Here is a 14,017-nt window from a genome sequence, read left to right on the forward strand (position 1 = left end):
TGACAGGGAAAGTTACTTAAGAAAACAAGGGAGCCCCATGCCTTTCCTCACTCGTGGAGCCAATCTGAGGATTTGTAGGAATAACACCAGCTTCCAGCTGCAGAGCTGCTGCTGGCACTGGGGGCACCTCCTGCTCCTCAGGGGGCTCCTTTCATCCCCCTGTTTGATCCCTGAGGATGACTCCTTGCGGCAAAGATTCCTTGGCAGGGATAAATCCAGGAGCATCCCAGCACTGCCTTTTCCTGCAGAGCATCAGGCAGGAGTTATGCTTGGAAAAGGAACAGATGTTCGGGTGTGGCCTCCCAAAAGCATTGCAGAAATCAAAATCCCCTTCCAAAAATGACTAGAGCTGTTGTTTGGATCCCCTGAGATCCCATTTTTTTTTGTTTTGAGGGAGAAATCAGGCACCCACTGATTCTTATGGATCTCAGCCTTTATATCTGATAAGAACCTGGTGCCAAACTCATCCCCTGGTATTCCAAATACCCATTTAATGTTCTGGATGTCGTTCCCACCAGTTGATTCTCCAAGGTTTTCTGCAAATCTGGATAATCAACCCCATCTGAGAACATCCTGTGTCAGGTGCCTGTATCCATGGATTACTCCATGCTTTTCCAGGTATTCCCATCTGTCCCACTGGGCATGGAAAAGGTTTGATCCAGAAGTGCTCCATGAAGGAGTTGGAGCTGGTGTGAAGATGGGATAAAGGGATGTTCCCCCTCACAGATGCCAGAAGGGGAAAATAAAACCCAAAATAATTCCATTTTGAAAGAGATTTTTAAAAAATAATTAATAAAGGAGAAAAACAAGCTTTTAGCATCCACCTGGTGGGGAAAAGGCTCCAAACCGGCCCTGACTGGACGGGTTTGAAACCAAATTTTGGGAAAGCCGCGGGCCGGCGCTCCCTGCTCGGCACCGCCAGGTGGCGCTGCCGGCAAGGGAACGGCACCGCCCCCCGACCCCGACCCCCGGGATCATCCCAATCCCACCGGGATCATCCCAGTCCCACCGGGATCATCCCAATCCCACCGGGATCATCCCAATCCACGGGATCATCCCAATCCTCTGGGACCATCCCAATCCCACGGGATCATCCCAATCCCATCGGGATCATCCCAATCCTCAGGATCATCCCAATCCCATCGGGATCATCCCAATCCCACCGGGATCATCCCAATCCTCTGGGACCATCCCAATCCCACGGGATCATCCCAATCCCACCGGGATCATCCCAATCCCACCGGGATAATCCCAATCCCACCGGGATCATCCCAATCCTCTGGGATCATCCCAATCCCACCGGGATCATCCCAATCCTCTGGGATCATCCCAATCCCACCGGGATCATCCCAGTCCCACCGGGATCATCCCAATCCCATGGGATCATCCCAATCCACGGGATCATCCCAATCCCACCGGGATCATCCCAATCCCACGGGATCATCCCAATCCCACCGGGATCATCCCAATCCACGGGATCATCCCAATCCCACCGGGATCATCCCAATCCCACCGGGATCATCCCAATCCTCGGGATCATCCCAATCCTCTGGGATCATCCCAATCCCACGGGATCATCCCAATCCTCGGGATCATCCCAATCCCACGGGATCATCCCAATCCCCGGGATCATCCCAATCCTCGGGATCATCCCAATCCCACCGGGATCATCCCAATCCCCGAGATCATCCCAATCCCACCGGATCATCCCAATCCCACTGGGATCATCCTAATCCCACCAGGATCATCCCAATCCTCGGGATCATCCCAATCCCACGGGATCATCCCAATCCTCGGGATCATCCCAATCCCACCGGGATCATCCCAATCCCACCGGGATAATCCCAATCCTCGGGATCATCCCAATCCCACGGGATCATCCCAGTCCCACCGGGATCATCCCAATCCCACCGGGATCATCCCAATCCTCGGGATCATCCCAATCCCACCGGGATCATCCCAATCCTCGGGATCATCCCAATCCCACCGGGATCATCCCAATCCTCGGGATCATCCCAATCCTCGGGATCATCCCAATCCTCTGGGATCATCCCAATCCCACCGGGATCATCCCAATCCCACCGGGATCATCCCAATCCCACCGGGATCATCCCAATCCCATGGGATCATCCCAATCCTCAGGATCATCCCAATCCCACCGGGATCATCCCAATCTTCGGGATCATCCCAATCCCACCGGGATCATCCCAATCCCACCGGGATCATCCCAATCCCACCGGGATCATCCCAATCCACAGGATCATCCCAATCCTCGGGATCATCCCAATCCCAACAGGATCATCCCAATCCTCAGGATCATCCCAATCCCACCGGGATCATCCCAATCTTCGGGATCATCCCAATCCCACCGGGATCATCCCAATCCCACCGGGATCATCCCAATCCCACCAGGATCATCCCAATCCACAGGATCATCCCAATCCCACGGGATCATCCCAATCCTCGGGATCATCCCAATCCTCTGGGATCATCCCAATCCCACGGGATCATCCCAATCCTCAGGATCATCCCAATCCTCGGGATCATCCCAATCCCACGGGATCATCCCAATCCTCAGGATCATCCCAATCCTCCAGGATCATCCCAATCCTCTGGGGTCATCCAACATCCCTGGAATCATCCTAATCCTCCAGGATCATCCCGACCCACCAGGATCATTCAAATCCCTCTGAGATTCCAAACCCACAAGGATCCCTCAAACCCACACAGGATTGTCCAAAAGCCGCCAGTCCCCTGGGATGTCTCCAGTTCTCCCACAGGATGCTCCAATCCTCTGGGATCATCCAGTGCCCCCGGACCCTCCAAACCCCCAGGATCCTGCAGCCACCCCGGATCCCTGAGAGACCCCTCACCAGCATCCCCACCCCGATGCTGCTTCCCAAAAAAGGCTGCAGATCATCCCAAGGGACTCTCCCAAAAATGTGTCCCCCCCACAGGGGACCCAGCCCCACATCCCCTCTTCCAGGGTTTCCTTGGGATTCCTGCACTGTCCCGCGCTCCCTCCAGCTCTGTCCCCACGTGGGGCTGAGTGTCCCTCAGGGCACAGGGCACAGCTCCAGCTCCACGGTGGCCTGGTGAGGATGAGGGAAACATCCTGGATGAGCAGGGGGAAGCTCTTTGCCACCAGAATCCCTGCACAAGGCCTGGGGACACCAATGTCCCCTGATCCAATGGGGACAACCTGGCTGGAGACACCAGGCCCTGTCTCTCATCATGCTCCAAAATCTCATCCCCGTTAAAAACTCCTGGGCAATTTCATCCCTGTAGAGAATCCCCAGGCCTGTGCAGGGCATGGGCGATGAGAAGCTGTTTCCTGAAGTAGAAACGCCAAAACCCCAAAAGAAAATGAGTTGTATTCCCTAAGGATTGGGATGTGAGGGATGAGGAGCAGGGAGCAGCTCGCTGATGCTGAGCTGAGCCTTTCCGGCAGCAAATCCCACATTTCTGAGCAAGCCCTGCCTCGCCCCTCTCCCAGGGCTCCCACAGCATTTCTGGGCAAGTTTATCCCTCCTCACCTCCTCACAGAGCCCAACCATTCCTGGAAAAGCACAAAGCTGGGACAGCAGCTCGGGATTTACCAGCCCATGGGACTAAAAACACTGGGAAAAATCCTGCTGGGCTTTTGCAGATGGAGAGCTGTGGGCAGGAGCCGGGGGAGTTCGGCCTCTCCTGGCTGCTGGAGGGCTCCGGGATGGAGAGCTCCTGTTTAGACTGCGCTCACTGGCTTGAGGAATATGTGGCGTCCACGGAATGCAGCGGCTCTGTTTTTCCAGGTTTGGAAAGCCACGGGAGGGAGAAGAATGATTCACATCAGGCTTTGCTGGGGAGCAGATACGGAACCCCTGCGAGCTGTGCCCGAGCCTCACAAGGTGCTGCCTGCCCTTCCCAGCCTCCAGCGGCACCAAATGCCAAGGAGGAGCCAAAATCAATCCAAAAGGATGAGAACAAACCGGGGGAGGGACAGTGGGATTTCAAGGAGATGAACTCCTAACCCTGGACCATTATCTCAGCCACACCTAGTACAGATAATTTGCTTCAGGAGCAAAAACCCCTCTGTTTGCAGCTTGTACCTGAAAGGATGGAGACAATGTGCTCACCTCCAGCAGGGATGGGCAGGGATGTGGGAAAGATCAGCCCAGAAAAGCATAAAAACAAGGAAAACAAATAATGCTGCAGGTAGATTGCTGATGGTTTAAAGAGATCTAAACAGAGATTTTAAAAAAAACCCAAAACATTAACAATTTTTAAAAAAAAAAAAAAAAACCAAAACCCAACAGTGCTCTTCAAAAAAACCCCACAAAACAGCAATAAAAAACCCCACTTTGAAAAGGCCTCCCCCAATTCTAATAAAGCCTTGTTTTAAATACAATAATATTACAAATTTGTCCCTTCTTGTTACAGCGCACTTGGCTTTTAATTAATCTGATTCCACAGAGCTGGGCTAATTAGTGTGCAGTGATTCAATTTCCCTCTCTAAAGGCAGAAATCCACAACCACGTAATCAGATTAATTCGCCTGCATCTCTTTTTTATGGACATTGATATTGGATGTTGATGGACACAGATTGGCCCACGAATTAAAGCAAAAAATCCTGGACACTGGGGGATCCTGAATTAGCCCAAATCCCCCCAAATTTCACAGGAAAATACCGATATTTAAATGCAGATTTATCACTGCCCCGCGCACGACAGAGATGGTGCAGTTGCTCTGCATAATTTTTTCATTCCTGTTTATTAATTCTTAATAATTTGGGTTAATTTGGGTTAATTTCCTTCCATTTTATGAATTTTTGTTTCTTTTTCACACGGGGAAAAGCCAGCTGGAAGTTCCCTGCCAAAGGTGCCGCAGGGATGCGCGGATCAGAAAATTCCCGTTATGGAGGAGGAGGAAAAAAAGGAACCGTGGGCTTCATCCCGGCAGCCTCACGCCTGGAATTCGAGGGAGAGGCAAAGAGCTGTCAAACCGCGCCTTTCGCCTTAGGAAAAAATGGAATAATCCTAGTAATAAAAAGCTAAAAAGATAAAGCACCGCCGTTTTTCCTCCTTCTGCGTTTCAATATCCTCAAATCGAAATATTTCCCAGCAGGGAAATTGGCAACCAGGACTCCGCGAAGGTGAAAAAAGCCTAAAAAGTCAATTTTGAGTCTGGGAATTATTGCCCGAGGGTTTGCAGGGCCGGGCCGGGGTTGCGCGGCCCCTCCGAGGCCACGGACTCCTCATTAATTAAGCTTAATTACACCGCATGCTCGTTTATTTGCTGCTCATACAATCGTGAAGCCCATGTACAAATAACATACAGGTTTTATTTCGGGATTTTTTTTTTTTTCTTTAGGGACAAAACGTACACAAAAAAAAAAAAAAAAAAAAAAAAGGCGAAAAAACCAAAACAACAAATCCACATAATTACAATTTTATACAGTGCAGAAAGAATTAAAATAGGTGTCACCGAACTGTACAACGTCAGGGTGGAAAAAAAAAATAGAGAGGGAAGGGAGGGGAATAATCCTTCATTATATATATATTTCTATAAAAACATATGGAGGATTGTCTTTACACAGAGACCACGGTCGCTTGCAAATTTACAAAGGTTAACTAAAAAAACCCAAATCTATATGGCAAATATTGCCAACAGAGATTCCCCGATTTAATACTGATCAACTGAGACTATTCGTGTCTCGATTATTAGCAACAACAACAACAAAAAGAAATGTAGAATAAATAACAGGATGAGCATGGCTGTCTCTTTCCAAAGTGCCTTGTTCTCTCTGCATAGGGTCTGGTCCTGCAGTCTTTATGCAGGCAAAAAAAAACCAAAATTAATAATTCCAAAAAATCCCTCTGAGAGATTTTTTTTTTTTTTTTTGCCCGCTGGGTGTTGGCCGGCAAATAAAAAAAAAATAAAAATTTAAAAAAAAAAAGGAAAGGAAGGAAAAAACCAAATTTAAAAATGTATTTTTCCGGGCTCGAAGTGAGACGGCACCGAGGGGATTTGAGTTCGGGGTCTTTTCCAGCCCCCTCAGCCCGACCCGGCTCTGCTCCTCCCAGCCGAGCCGCTGCCATCGCTCACCGCCAGCTCCCAAAACGAGTTTGAAATTTCATATTTTGTTTTTAAAGAAGTATCAAAACCTCATTTGGCAAAGCCTCACCCCAAATCGCAGTCGGGGTTTTCTGGACGGACGGGGGGAGCTGCATTTTCGCTTTCTCCTCCCCGAGCAGAAGAAGGCACGGGCACTGCGGGCTCGCACCCCCGCCCGGGGCTCTGCTCATTCCCGGCTCCTCTCTCCGCTCTGCCGCCGCTTCCCGGAGCTCCGGTCCGTTCCTGCTGCCCAAAGCCGGGCTGGGACACCCCCCTGGCACCCAGAGCGTCCTGAGGGATCTCATCTGGGGGATGCTCAGCGCTCGCCTCCGGCCTGGCCGGCCCCAGCAGCGGGGATTTTCCGCCGCGGCTCACATAACGCACGGCTTGATGTCCTGGTATGTCACTTGTTGGTGGTAATAGGAGCCGCTGCCCGCCGAATGCATGGAGGAGGAGGCCATGGCGTTGAAAGAGAAGACGAATTCCTTTCTGTCGCACATGCTCGGAGACTGCGAGTGATACCGCGGGATGCCTGCGGGACGGGGGGAGAGATGGTCAGCAGCGCCAAGAGATTTAGGAGGGGAGGGTGAGCGAGGAGGAGGGAGAAAAACTCTGGATGGGGTAGAAAAAAAAATCCCAACAACCCAACCGGCCCTCACGGCCCGGTCCGAGCGCGGATTTGGGGGAATTTCGGCACCCCCGGGGCTCCGCGGGTGCGGGCAGGTGCGGCGGAGCAACACCCGCGGCCCCGGGACGGCGCTGCCCTGCCCGGCCCAGGGCACTGCGAGGAGAAGGGATTTGCTTTCGGTTTAGGGTTTGGGGGTTTATTTTCAACACTTCGATTTATTTTCTTTCGCCCCGGCTGTTTTTCCCATGGCCTCGGCCCGTGCGGGAAATGCGCCGGGTGCGGAGCGGGGCAGCTCCCGGAGCGGCGGTGGGGACCGGAGCGAGGCCGGGAGCGAGAGCCGCCAGCAGCGGGGATGTTCCTACCGCTCCTTCCGCCAGCTCGGCATGGAAAAGCGCCCCGGGAATTCGGGCTGCTGTGCTGGGGATGGGGTGCCCTGCCCGGGAGCGCTCCCCGCAGCTCCTTTGGGTGAAAATCAGAGCGTTTCGGTGAAGGCCGCGCATGGGCCCGGTGGCTCCTCGGGGCGGATTCCCAGCTCCGTTTTCCAGAGGCCCGGGATGCGCTGAGCTCCGGGAACTGCCCCGGGGCCGGGGGTGCCCGCGGTGGGCACTGCCTGGCCCGGCCGGGACTGCGGCTCTGCCCGGGTTCTGCAGCTCCGGCCCGGCCCGCCTGATGCTTTTTCCCCTTTTCGCTTCGTGTCTTTGACCCATTTGTTGTCCACTCCACAGCCGTTCCCGTCAGGCACATCCCGCTCCCCCGAAGGCCCGGGGTGATGGGCAGGGACCCCCAAATCTGCCCCATCAGCCGCCCGTGGCTCCCCCGTGCCACGAGAGTCCCACAGCCACCGCATCCCGAGGGGAATTCGGGCAGCAAAGCGAAACCCAGCGCTGGCCTCGTCCCTTCCGAGGCCTCTTCCCGGCCAAACACCATTCCCATTCCAAGACCCAGGGCAAATGCAGCCCCGACAGCTCCAGGAACGAGACCGAGCCGGGGTTTTGGAGTACGGGAGGATTTGGGGGGTCCGGGCCGCCGGCTGGGACGTGAGCGACAGATGGAGGGAGGTGATGGGCCTGGAAAACACGGCCCTGAGATGTGTGGAAAATGCAGCTGATGGCGGGGAAGGGGCCGGGACGAGACGGGGAGGGATGGTGCGGGTGGCGGACCATCCGATGAGGAATTCCTCACTTTTTCCTCTGCGGAATTCTCCAAGTCCCGAAGGAGATGGGAGAGCCCCAGGGTGCATCCCCGGCCTCTCCTTCCCGCAGCTCCCCGCTGCCTCAGCCCACCGGCTTTAGGCCCGGGGCGGCCCTGGAGGTGAAGCAGCCGCCGGGAAGAGCGGAGCCCCGGCCCGGGGGAGCTGAGCCCTGGCCCGGGAGAGCCGAGCCCCGGCCCGGGGGAGCTGAGCCCTGGCCCGGGGGATCCGAGCCCCGGCCCGGCCGTTCCCGGCTCCGCAGTGGGGAGAGCCCCGACGGGAGCCCGGCTGCCCCGGGAAAGGAGGCGAGGAGCGAGGGCAAGGCAGCTTCCCCTCGGGAACAGCACTAAGAGAGCCCCCGAAGCGGGATCCCGGCCCGCAGGGGGTTCCACCGGGACCCGCAGCCCCCGGCCGACCCCCGCGGTCGCGGATGCGCCCCACGCGGGGCCGCGCCTTACCTTGGAGGTCGGCGGTGTTGTGGCTGTTCTGGTGCAGGTAGGGCTGGTCGAGGGAATGCGTGGAGAGGCTGGAGGAGAGCGGGTTGGCCGTGGGGTTGCAGGGCGAGAGGGGCTGCTGCTTGATGTAGGACGCGCCGGTGTTGAGGGCCGCCGAGGCGCTGGGCGCCCACGCCGAGGCCGAGCTGGAGTAAACCGAGTGCGGCTCCATCACGCCGCCGGCGGGGAGCAACGGGGATGCGGGCACGGAGCTGTCGTGGTGCGGGTACTCCCCGGCCGAGGAGCCGGTGCAGCCGCCCATGTAGGTGTGCCCACCGTTGGCGGGCAGGTGGGGCACGGAGTGTCCCGGCAGGCCCATCCCCTCCACGTTGCTGGACAAATGCCCGTTCATCATCCCCAAGCCCCCTTCGAGGGAGAGGCTGTTGGGGGGGCAGGAGAGCCCGCCGGCCGAGCCCTGGAAGCCGTAGCTGTCGGGGAGGTGGTTGAAGCTGAGCCCGTTCATCATGCTGTACATGGGCTTCAGCGCCTGGCATTTCCTCCGGAACCCGCGGGGCCGGCGGCGGAACGAGCCCTCCTCGAACATGAACTCGCTGGCCGGGTCGATGGTCCAGTAGTGGCCCTTGCCCGGGCGTCCCAAGCCCTTGGGCAGCTTGATGAAGCACTCGTTGAGCGAGAGGTTGTGGCGCACCGAGTTTTTCCAGCCCTGGTAGGAGCCTCGGAAGAAAGGGAAGCGGCTCTGCAAGAACTGGTAGATCTCGCTGAGGGTCAGGCGTTTGGAGGGAGAGCTCTGGATAGCCATGACGATGAGGGCGATGTAGGAATAAGGCGGTTTCTCCGGCCGCCGGATCCCCGCGTTCGTCTTCTTCGCCTTGGGGCCGGCGCTGCCCGGGGCTCCGCCGCTGCCCGGGGCGCTGCCGGCCGCGCCGCCGGTCCCCGCCGAGGCGGCGTCCATGGCCGAGCTCTGCGGCTGCTTCTCAGCCACCGAGGACATGGGGCCGTAGCTGCTCTGCACCGGAGGAGGAGGGGGCTGAGAGGACAGAGCCTGCTGCGCTTCTGCAGTCATCTACGGCCAGGTCCGCGGCGGCCAGCCCCAGCCCCGGCCCTCCTCCGCCGCCCCCCCAGCGCCCCCCCAAAAGGCCACGCTGCTGGGGGCTCGCCGCCACTCACCCACCACCCTCCCTCCGGCGTCCTCCCGGCCCCCCGGCGGGCTGCCTTTCCACCGGGAGACTTCACCCCTCCGTGGATAAACAAATGGAAGCGACGACACCCCCCACCCCCCCTTCGCCTCCTCCTCCCACTTTATCCCTAAATCCGAGCGCGGCTGCAGAAGGCGAGCGAGAGGCGGAGGGTCGGGGGGGCCGCAGGGAGGCGGGATGGGGGGGCGGGTGGAAGCGAGCTGAGCTCGGCTGCTGCGAGCGAGGAGCCGGGGCCGCCGCCCGCGCCCGCCCCGCTGCCCCTCGCCGGGCCGGGCTCCCGGGGCCGCCGCCGTCCCCTCCGGAGGCTTTAGCTGGGCCGGCGCTGCCGCTGCTGCGGGGAGCTGCTTCCCATCGCGGTGCCTGTCGAGTCTGCCCCCGGCCCCGCCGCTCGCCTTCTACTTTATCTCTCGCAGCGGCGTCTGCCGCTCCTTGACAGACGTAAGCGCGGAGCGGAGATCCCCGCCCCGAGCCGCTCCCCCCCGCCCTCCCGGGCGGCCCCTCCGCCGCCCCGTGCCGGCCCCCTCCGCCGCCGCTCCCCGCTGCTGGGCAGCTTTTAAAGAGCCCTTTCCACGCCGCCCTGCCCCACCCGGGGGGGCTGCACGCCGCGCCCCTGCCCGCCGCGGAGGGCACCGCGCGTGTGTCTGTGCCTGTGTCTGTCTGTGTTTGTGTGTGGTTTATGCCACGCGTGACCGCGACGCGCCGTGGGGCTCCTCCACCCCCGTCCCTGCCCTCTTTCCCAGGCCTGGAAAGCACGGGAAGGGCCCCACGCGGGTCCCCGGCGGGCAGCGCGGAGGTTCCGCGGGCCGTGGGGCGGCGGAGGCGCTGCCCGGCTCCGGCTCCGCGCTGCGCGCAGCTTCACCCACTCCGAACCCCCTCTTCTTGCTCTCTTTTTAAGCTCGGCGGGCCCGGGCAGGATGTTTATACTGCGCAATGTAAACACGGGCTCTGGGGTGCTTTAATAAAAAGAAATCGGCGAAAACTCCCGCTGCCTCACGAAATGCCCTTTTCTGCCTCCGCCGCCGCTCCGGGGCCGGGAACGGGCTTCGGGCTCCTCGCCTGCTCCGAAGCTGCTTTAGGGATGAGGGTGGGTTGGTTTGTTTTGGGTCGTTCGGGGGTTTTTTGAGGGGGGTGTGTATAAATCTGGGCTGGAGTTCCACGGCTCCGTGCCCGGAGTTTGACGCTCAGCTCCTGCGGTGCCACGGGCACACGCGGCCGGTGGGAGGGAAGGAGAATAGAAAGCCAGAGGGGTAGAGACCCCCTTTTCTCCCTCCCCTCTCCCCCAAAAGCCACCTCTTTGAGCACCGTGCCACCGGCAGAGCTGTCACTCGAGGTAAGTCCCTTGAAATCGTTGTCACCTTCTCGCGTGGAAAGCTGCGCGGAGCGGGGCGGGGCGGGCGGATTGCGGGTGGGCACGGGGCAAGAAAGGGCTCTCAGGGCTGCCCGTGTGCCGGCTGCTGCCGCCTGTTCCCTCCCGACATTGGGGAAAAGGAAAGAGAAAGGAAAAAGGGAAAAAAATTCCACGCCGTCCCCCCTTAGCCGGTCGCAGGCCTCGGCGCAGGGTGTGGGTGCATCCCTGTGCAAAGAGAGACAGGGGACACCCCCTCCCCAAGCCCCCCGCCTTCCAGCTTCTCTTTTCAAGTTTTTAATGATAATTTAATACCTTTTAAAGGAAAGATAGGCACCGATCGGGTTTCCAAACTCCCTCCGCGTTATTGGCGAGCAGTTGTGAGCAGCCTCGGGGGCGCCTGTCACATCTGTGGTACGACCAAGAGGGATTTCACATCAGGCTTTTCTTTTCTCTTTCTTTCTATCCTCCCCCCCCCACACACACACTCCTTTTCTGCCCTTTTGACAAAAAAAAAAAAAGCTTCAAAAAATAAAAGTCATCCTGCAGACAGCACCGGCCCTCCCGTTCCCGGTGCAAACGGGCCCGGGACAGGCACGGGAGAGCCCTGGGCAAACCCCAGGCCGGGGGCAGGTAGCCAGGGAGGGGTGGGAGGAGGTTGGGACGGATATTTCTGGAGCTTTTCCCCGGAGGAGGAGGAGAACGAGCAGCTCGGGCTGCCCGGGGAGGCGGCGGCCGCTGCTCCCTCGGCGCGGAGCAGAACGAGGAGCGCGGTGGCTGCTCGAGAAGGGGAGAAACCACCCCAAAAATCGCTTTTTTTGGGAAGCAATCACCTTCCGCGGGGCTTACATCCCCGAGGGCGCTGGTGCAGAATATTCCCTTTGCTTCTCCCTGCATTTCTTTTTATTTTTTGCTGTGGCAGCGCATCTCTGACCCTGAGCTTTGCTGCGCATCGAATGTTCTCCCCCGGCTCGCGAAAAGGATGGGTTTCTTTGCCTTACATCACTCTGCGACCGAATCTCCCCGATCTGGCCCCAAAACACCCGGGGATGGAGCTCTAAACACAGCACAAAGCACCCGTGAAAAAATCACGTTCAAAGCGTTCGCCACCGGCAGCCTTTCCACAAGGAAATAAAATATCCCAGAGTCAAAAAAACCCCAAAACTCTCCGTGGAAATCAAACTATTTCCCTTCAAAGAAAACCAGTCCCTTCACGAGTGCCCTTTCCCCCTCTGGCAATATCTGTTAGGAGCGGGAAGATTTGGTTTCCGATGCATTTATTACAGCTAGCAAAAGTTAAAAATGGGAATATATCTCTCGGGGTCCTATAGGCCTCGTCGTGGGAATAGCAGAAATGTTGGAGGGTTTTAATCCGAGCCCACGAGCTGGGGAAAGGAGAGTTTTGGGGAGGAAAAGCCTGGTGTACGAGGAGGAGGAGGAGGATGGTGTGGGGGAAACGGGACTCGTGTTTGGTGGTGTTTGCTCGTGGTTTGGGTGGGTGAATCGAGTCCTCCCCCAGACCCCGACGGGCTGAGATGAAAAGCAGGGAGAAAAAGAAAAAATGGCAAAAATTGAACTATCATCTGGCGCAATCAGCCTCTCCCATCCCGTTCTGAGCCCGCTTTACCGGCCCCGGCCCCGCCGCGCTTCCCACCCGGCTCCTTCCCAAACCCGCTCCCCTTCCCTCCCCCTGCCCCAAACTCGGGCCGTGTTTTGTGTAAAAATAGACAAATCCGAGCTTTCTTCCTTTTCCTGCGCCGAAGGTATTTTTACTAGCTAATTGCTTAAGTGAAGTCAACTCTGCGAGCAGGCCGGGTGTAACCCGAGGATGGAAATGTATATAGGTGCTATTGTTAGAGGGTGCTGCTCCGAGAGGGGCCGGGGTGTTCCTGCGAGCCCGGACCACCCAGGGCGAGGGGAGTGACCGCCCCGTGTCCCCCTCCCCGCTGTCCTGCTTTGCATTAACACCCCCCGCGGGACCCCCCCTGCTCCCCAGCACCGGCCTTTTCCCCTCGCCTGCCTCGGGTTTTTTTTTTTTTCCAGTCGCCGCCATCCCCGTGGCCGCTGGCCCCAAATCCGCGGCGAATCGATCCCTAAATGTTTATTTAAAGGCGAGGGGGTGCATTCGAGCGAGGGGCTCGAGGATGGAGAGAGGAGAGCTGGGGGAAGGTGGAAGCACCGAGAGATGTTTTTAGGGAGACGCACGCACACTCCAAACTAATTTTTTTGCGGGTCCATCACACGGCAAGGCTTTGCCCCCCACTCGTGGGATCTTTCCCAGTCGCAGCCTCGGCCTCTCCCATTCCTGGAGGCAAAGCCCAACGGGCCCTGGAGAAGAATTTAGGAGAGCAGAAGCCGAAATTGGGAGCTGAGCAGAGCTGCCCGAGTGTCTGAGGCGGCTGCGGGGAGGTGCGGGCTGGCTGTCACCGCCGTGCCTCAGGCAGAAGTTCGGGGCTTTGGTCAAAAAGGGAAAAAAAAAAGAAAAAAAGGAAAATTTTAATCTCCCCTTTTTGTCTCCCTTTTCCCCCTCTGCCCGTCCCGAGTCTCCCCCCCGCGCCCTTCGAGCCCAGATTTTCCATGACGTCCTTCGATGAAATATTGCAGCACAGGAATTTACAGCCTCCTTTAGCTCGGGAATTTTTTTCTGTGGAGTTTTCTGGCAGGAGCCGGTCCCTGCAATACAAATCGGTTCCAGCGATAATAAGCTCCGAGCGCTACCACTCAGACACAATCGCTTCCCACAGAGATCTTCCAAATATCTGCGGGTATTTATATCCCCGCTCAGGGACGGATAGCTAGAATGCTTTCCCGCGGGGATGCTTTTGGGCTGGCTGGGATTCAGAGCCGAAGAATTGGGTACCCAGAGAAGCAGCGGAGTTGAGCCGCAGCAGAGCTGGGACCCGGCGAGTGATGCTCCCACATCCACAAATTACAAATTCGCCCTTAAAAGAAGCTCGAATTGTAAATCCAGGTGTAAATCCAGGTGTAAATCCAGGTGTAAATCCGCTCCTGAGACATTCAGGCTTTCCTGAACGAGGTTTCTTCCCTGGAGGCCCGCGGTTGGGGATACTCCCAAAACAAACAGAACCCCCGGGAAGGGATATCCCA

General features: G+C 57.6%; 2 protein-coding genes and 1 long non-coding RNA gene across 3 annotated transcripts in view; 2 read left to right on the forward strand and 1 right to left on the reverse strand.

Moving 5' to 3' along the window:
* Positions 1–5,303: 5,303 nt before the first annotated feature.
* On the reverse strand, positions 5,304–9,583 carry FOXF1 (forkhead box F1). Its single transcript, XM_058845766.1, has 2 exons — positions 8,372–9,583; positions 5,304–6,628 (listed from the first exon to the last, which is right to left on the reverse strand). The coding sequence occupies exons 1-2, from the start codon at positions 9,429–9,431 to the stop codon at positions 6,468–6,470; spliced, it is 1,221 nt and encodes a 406-aa protein (XP_058701749.1). The 5' UTR covers positions 9,432–9,583; the 3' UTR covers positions 5,304–6,467.
* Positions 9,584–10,065: 482 nt separating this feature from the next.
* The window catches only part of LOC131582496 (uncharacterized), a 17,627-nt gene continuing 13,675 nt past the window's right edge, over positions 10,066–14,017 (forward strand). Inside the window, exon 1 of the mRNA XM_058845767.1 lies at positions 10,066–10,648. Coding sequence (XP_058701750.1) covers positions 10,241–10,648 — 408 coding nt within the window. The 5' untranslated portion in view covers positions 10,066–10,240. The remainder of the gene's footprint in view (positions 10,649–14,017) is intronic.
* On the forward strand, positions 10,655–14,010 carry LOC131582497 (uncharacterized). Its single transcript, XR_009278349.1, has 3 exons — positions 10,655–10,894; positions 11,234–11,323; positions 11,832–14,010. It is a non-coding gene; the product is annotated as an uncharacterized LOC131582497 (long non-coding RNA).

The sequence above is a fragment of the Poecile atricapillus genome, chromosome 10 (assembly GCF_030490865.1).
Source record: "Poecile atricapillus isolate bPoeAtr1 chromosome 10, bPoeAtr1.hap1, whole genome shotgun sequence".
NCBI lineage: Eukaryota > Metazoa > Chordata > Aves > Passeriformes > Paridae > Poecile > Poecile atricapillus.

Excerpts from the sequence above, each read along its gene's own strand:
- FOXF1 (XM_058845766.1), bottom strand. The coding sequence starts at position 9,431 with ATGACTGCAGAAGCGCAGCAGGCTCTGTCCTCTCAGCCCCCTCCTCCT. Across the intron at positions 6,629-8,371 it reads CAACACCGCCGACCTCCAAG|GCATCCCGCGGTATCACTCG; the intron begins GTAAGGCGCGGC and ends CCCGTCCCGCAG.